Consider the following 6,673-nt stretch of genomic DNA (forward strand, 5'->3'; position numbering starts at 1 on the left):
TTAAAGGGGGTACACCTTATCTTGATTCTGTAGGTCCATGCGGTTAAAATGATACCCTACTTATATAGGTTTGATTTTGTCGTACTTCTGAAAAAAATCATAACTACATGCAGGAAAATTTATACGTTAAAAATTCTCATCTTCTGACCCCTATAACTTTTTTTTTATTCCGCATACGGGCCGGTATGAGTGCTCATTTTTTGCGCCATGTTCTAAAGTTTTTATATGTACCCTTTTTGCATTTATCAGACTTTTTGATCGCTTTTTATAAATTTTTTCATGATATAAAAAGTGACCAAAAATATACTATTTTGGACTTTGGAATTTTTTGGCCTGTACGCCATATACCGTGCGGTTTAATTAACAATATATTGTTATAGTTTGGACACTTACGCATGCGGCGATACCACATATGTTTATTTTTATTTACACAGTTTTTTTTTTATGAGAAAAGGGGGGTGATTCAAACTTTTATTAGGGAAGGGGTTAAATTACCTTTATTAACTTCTTTTTTCACTTTTTTTTTTCAGTGTTATAGCTCCCATAGGGGGCTATAACACTGCACACACTGATCTTTTACCATAGCTTTGCATGGATCAGCGTAATAGGGGATTGATTGCTCAAGCCTGTAGCTCAAGTTTGGAGCAATCAAACGCGATCGGATGCGACGGAGCAAGGTAAGGGGTCCTCCGCTTGCGTCCTAGCTGATCAGGACATCGTGATTTTATCGCGATAGTCCTGATCCGTCCGACTGAGCTGCCGGGAAGTTTTTACTTTCGTTTTAGACACGGCGATCAACTTTGATCGCCGCGTCTGAAGGGTTAATAGCATGCGGCACAACGATCTGTACCGCACACTATTAGCCCAGGGTCCCAGCTATCATAAGCCGCCGGGACCGACCCGGTATGATGCGGGGTCACGGCGTCCTTAAGAGGTTAAACGAAAATCAAATTTAGCAAATTTGGGGGTTTCATTTTCACGCTGTACACTTTGCGGTAAAAATGACATGTTTTCTTTATTCTCTGGGTCAATACGATTAAAATGATACTTTTCTATTATTGCACTGCTGTTAAAAAATCTTACACATCCCTGGATACAGAAAAATAAAAAAGTTAGAGGTGGTCAAAATAGGGCAATTTTAAACATACTGATTTTGTAGGAAAAGTTTGAGGGCTCATTTTTTGCGCCATGATCTGTAGTTTGTTTTGGTACCACATTTGCATATATATGAATTTTTCATTGTTTTTTATTATATTTTTTTGCTGTCTTTTTTATTTTATTTATTTATTTTTTTTAACGTTAACACCGTTCTCCGTACGGGATCATTAACATTATAAATTTATAGCTCGGACATTTACGCACGTGGCTATACCAAATATGTTTATTATTTATAGTTTTTTTATGCTTTTTTGTATTAATATGGGGAAAAAGGGTGATTTAAAACTTTATTGGGAGGGGATTTTTCACTTTTTTTTTTTATTCTTTTAAAATGTATTTTACACTTTTTTTTAGTCCCCATAGGGGACTACTAATAGCAATCATTAGATTGCTAATACTGTTCAGTGCTATGCATAGGGCATAGCCCTGATCAGTATTATCGGGGATTTTCTGCTCTGGTCTACTGAAAAGCAGATCAGTGCAGAAGACTCCGGGAGACGGATGGAGGCAGGTGAGGGGACCTCCGTCCGCCATCTTGGCTGATCTGATCCCTGCGGCAGTGCCACCGGCGATCAGATCAGCCATTATAAATGCTGCACTGCCGCAGATTCCGTGATCGGTATTGATCACGGCATCTGAGGGGTTAATTGCAGACATTTGCGCGATCGCTGATGTCCACCATTACAGGCGGGTCTGCAGCTGCTCCTGCGCTCGCATCACAGCTGTGCCGTAAATGTACGGTGCTGTGCGCTAAGTGATACTATGCAGCGCCGTACATTTACGGCACATGTCATTAAGGGGTTAATATATATTCTCCGCGAATCGGCAGAATCTAATTTTTCAAAAGTTCGCTCATCTCTAATTATAATGATGCTGATGGCACTATAGGCAGAGAGTTTTGAGCTGTGTGCCTGCTATTTGCACCATTATAATGCATCTAGAAGGAGCTTGGCAAAGAAATCAACTCCCCACGTATTCACTCCAACTTCACTCTCGTGTCTGCATTTAAATCTTGATTTGCAAATCCTGCAGCCACATATTGTGGGAGAATTTCAAAATCACCTCCTCCCGTATCCCTGCTACAGCAGAAAGTTGTTCTCAGTCCGTTTTACAAACTGTGGTCAAAATATGATATGATACAGCAGGAGGCGGTTTTAAATTTTGCCTCCGTATCCGCCTGCCAGTTTTGGGGTGGGAGGCTTACCCCTTTGGAAGAGATGGAGAAGGGAGAACTGCCTTAAAATGACTATTACTTGGGAGAGCTGACTAGAGGGAGGATGGAGGAATAGCCAGAAAGGGTTATATGAACACCTGTAGTTTCCATGTTTGCTTGGTGGACTGTGTCTAGCTAATATGGCTAAAAACTAGAACTAAAAGCAGAGTTGTGGAGCACAAATGGCTGAGCTGACAAGAGCAAAGCTGCACATACCGATTTATCATACATCAGTTTTGGCCAGAGGAACTCTTAAAGGGGTAGTCCACCCCTAGACATCTTATCATATATCCAAAAGAAAGGGGATAAGATGTCTGATCGAGGGGGTCCTGCCACTGGGGACCCCCGTGATCTCCCTGCCGCACCCGGCATTCATTTAGAGCACCAAGTGCAGCTTCGGAGGCTCGTGACATCATGGCCGCGCCCTGCTCGTGACGTCATGGCCATGCCCCCTCAAAGCAAGTCTATGGAGGGGGCGTGATGACCGTCACGCCCCCTCCCATAGACTTGCTTTGAGGGGGCATGGCCATGACGTCACGAGCGGAGTGTGACATTGACGTCACAAGCCTTCGCCCTGTATCGCCAGCCATTCGGCACAGAGCGAAGTTCGCTCCGTGCATCGGATGTCTGGGGTGCCAGAGCCGAGAGTTGGGGACCCCCACGATCAGACATCTTATCTCCTATCCCTTGGATAGAGGATAAGATGTCTGTGGGTGGAGTACCCCTTTAAAGGGTAGCTCCCACCATCCATTTTTTTTTCTGTCCCTGCCTATTGCCCATCTATCCCTAACCCCCTCCCTGCCTTTACATTTTTTTTACTATATTAAAGATGCTTTTTTGTCTGCCTGGTAGTGTGCTCACAAGCAGTCAGACTTCCCCAGCAGGCGGGACATCACTGATGCCTGCTGGGGCCGACACTTCCACTATACAGGGTGCCTCCAGCTGTTTCACTACTGCAACTCCCGGCGCTACCCCGAACCCCCCCCCCCCCCCCGTTGAAATCAATAGTTGCCGCATCCCCCGTTGCAATCAAAAGTTGCCGCAGCACGACCCCAAACCCCGCTGTCCTCCCCCCCCCCCCCCTCCAGCCATACCCGAGTGCAGAGCAGCAGCAGCAGCAGTGGCGGCGGCGTGTGAAGCCAGGGAGCCAATGCGCACTCAGCGCTCGCTCCCCCTTGTCCGAATTCATGCATGAGGTCACGCCAGCCTGCAGCCGACCACTAGGAGGGAGACCCCTAGTGGCCGGTTTTCACCATTAAAATAAACTATTTTAATGAAAACAAATTTAATAGATTTATATTACAGATATGTTGTAGTACATAAGTACTACAACATATCAAAAAATAAGTTTGGTGACAGTGCCCATTTAAATAAAGAATTGAAAACAGATATGTCTACCTTCTGTCCCAACTTTAAAGGGAATTTTCACAATTGTGTACATTTTGATTTTTGTTCACAAATAATAATGTTTTTTGTTTTTTTTATGCTATGAGCTCGGTTTTGGACTAGACTGATGTACTCTGGGAGACTCATCAAAAGCACCTTAGTGTTGATGAGAAACAGTCAGCAAGCACTATGGTAAATCTCTGTGCAGCCTCCTGTCAGCCAGAAAGGGAAGAAATAACAGCGTTTTCTTAACCCTACACGCTCAGTATATATGGCAGGGCTCACAGATCAATCAAATATAAATATTCCTCATACATAGCTATATGTGATTTTGTAATTCTACATTGAAATGTAAGACAGATCATGCAGTTGGCATTCTGTCAGGGATAGAGAAAATGTGCTCTTTTTGCATTAAAGTTTGATCGGTGTATTATAGCCAGTCATCATTTTATCCAGGATGTGTCTAGTCATTCCATCGAGTTATAATGGAAGACTTATAATAGGGAAACTTCTTTAATTCATAATGTCTATTGGAAAATGTGTGCCCAGCTGTAAATTAAAATTACATTAGCAGACCTGGATCTCCATTTCTCCAGACCCATAGCACTTTGGCAGCATTCATCTAATGCCTACTGTAGTCTTTATTTTCACCCCCCTCTGTGTACCGGCTTTACATCATTTCTTAAAAATGTGTCAATATTATTACTTTATTGGTTATCCAGAAAAGGATTTCTAGTCATTGGCTTACATTTCCTAATTAGTTTATCTATTTATTGAAACTGCCCTTAAAAAAGGTAGCAATTGAGTACATGTGGCATTTAGTAAAATACCAGTCTTCGTAAATATGGGCAATTTTATAAAAGGTAGAAACCAAGATGCAAACATATAATTATTTAAATGTGTTCAACATCCTATCAAATTAAAGTAACAAACTGGTTAAAAAAGATCTACATTTTTCATGGTGGCGTTAGATGTTTTCCTTATAGATATATACTTTTGAGAAATCTGCAGTATTAGATTGAGTTTACAATAGAAATAATAAACCTTAAAGGGGTATACTCCGGCCCTAAGACATGTTATCCGCTATCAAAAGGATAGGGGATAAGATGCCTGATCGCTGGGGACCCCCACAATGTTTCATGCAGTACCCTGCTATCATCAGCCACTGGAGAAGCATCGCTCCGCGTCTGATGAATCATGATCACGGGACCAGAGTATCGTGACATCACAGCTCTGCCCCGTGTGACATCACGCTCTGCACCCTCAATGCAAACCTATGGGAGGGGGTGTGGTGGCTGTCAAGCCCCCTCCCTTAGACTTGCATAGAGGGGAGGAGCGTGACGTCACGCAGGGGCGGAGTCGTGATGTCACGATACTCCGGCCCCATGATCGTGATTCATCAGACCCGGAGCGATGCTGCTCCAGTGGCTGATGATAGCAGGGTGCTGCATGAAAGATTGCGGGGGTCCCCAGCAGTGGGGTCCCCAATGGCGGGACCCCCATGATCAGGCATCTTATCCCCTATCCTTTTTATAGGGGATATGATGTCTTAGGGCCGAAGTACCTCTTTAACTTACCTCCTGCCGCTGTCCTGGTTCTTCTGGAATTGCACTTCCGTCCTCCGTTCCAAGTCTTCTTCCAGCTTTCGGTGTCCAACATGTCAGACTGCACTCAGCTTAGCTGCGGCCGCAGCAATGTCCCACCTCAGCTAATGATAAAGTGAGCGGTAGATGTATTTAGCCCAGGCCCGGCCTTCTTCCTGGTGCCCAGGCCTGTTTACGTGACAACGCTGCTCAGCATATCACTGGCCGACAATTCATGACAATGATGCTCAGCTGACAATTAGCTGAGCACAGTTTGACATATCGGGCACCAAAATCTGGAGGAAGACCGGGGCTGGAGGACGCAAGAGCGATTCCAGTGGCATCGGGGGTTCCCCTTTAAGTAAACTATTAATTTACATTAGACAAGACCCAACAGTCAGTCTGGTTGTGAAAGGTGGTGTTTAACATGATATCTATCTGTTCATTCACAGGGGTTACACAGATAAAAAATCAGGAGGGATCTCCTTTTCTTGAGGAAGAAGAAGACAATGCCGAGGATGAAGAGTGCGACCACTGAATACAGATGCGGCCATTTTTTTTTAATTACGTATAAGAACTATAACTGCAGACTATTTTGTCATCCTCTGAAAACATATTGGGAGGTATTTGTCTTTCAGCATTGTAGAGAGTGTTTTTTATAGGAGAGATTTCTTCCATGAACTGTAGAGAATCAATAAACAACTTCATCATAATCAGATACAGAATCCGAGCACATACATGATGTCACAGCCTTCAGATTTCCTCTATTATTTCTAATACCTGGCTAACAGTGTGCAGTGCAGCGAGAAGACAATCATCTGTAAATAGTACAAATAACAACCAATGTATAAATAAATATTTAGAGAAAAACTATGTTTATTGTTTCCATGATTTAAAGTAAGAGATGACTACAGATCTTGGTTCAACTGGTACAAAGATCCAAAACCCCTTATTTCTTTTTCTATAGTCCTCATACAGCTACATTACACTTCCTGCAGCCGCCACTAGGAGGGGCTTACTGAATGGTGATTTTATTTTATTTTATTTTATTAAAACAGACCGGTAAGCAGGAAAATAGTCGTGTAAATAAGCCCATAGCTAGACAGGGTTTATCATCATGATTCTAGGGATACCCTTTTTATTTCCATAGTACTTTTTAACACTAAGATGTAAAAAAAAATTTTCACAATTTTCCAAGCTATATTTTGCCTTGAGATGTAAGCCTTTATGTTTATTTGTAAATTAGGCTCAAAAGTGGCATTCCCCAGTAAAAGTCAAGACAAATCCTGCAGCCTGCTGCTGAGACCCCACCCCCGCGATCTCCCTGCAGCAC

The 6,673-nt window shown here is 43.0% G+C and overlaps 1 protein-coding gene across 3 annotated transcripts in view; it reads left to right on the forward strand.

Annotated features, from left to right (window-relative positions):
• Positions 1-6,228, forward strand: part of PPP1R1C (protein phosphatase 1 regulatory inhibitor subunit 1C) — a 48,760-nt gene extending 42,532 nt beyond the window's left edge. The window contains exon 6 of one of the 3 annotated variants that reach the window (XR_008846872.1): positions 5,793-6,228. Coding sequence is in view for 2 of the 3 variants with exons in the window: in XM_056533528.1 (XP_056389503.1) it covers positions 5,793-5,878 (86 nt within the window). In the remaining variant the exon portion in view is untranslated. The remainder of the gene's footprint in view (positions 1-5,792) is intronic. The other 2 variants (XM_056533528.1, XM_056533529.1) reach the window with 2 other exon arrangements.
• Positions 6,229-6,673: the final 445 nt, after the last annotated feature.

The sequence above is a fragment of the Hyla sarda genome, chromosome 8 (assembly GCF_029499605.1).
Source record: "Hyla sarda isolate aHylSar1 chromosome 8, aHylSar1.hap1, whole genome shotgun sequence".
NCBI lineage: Eukaryota > Metazoa > Chordata > Amphibia > Anura > Hylidae > Hyla > Hyla sarda.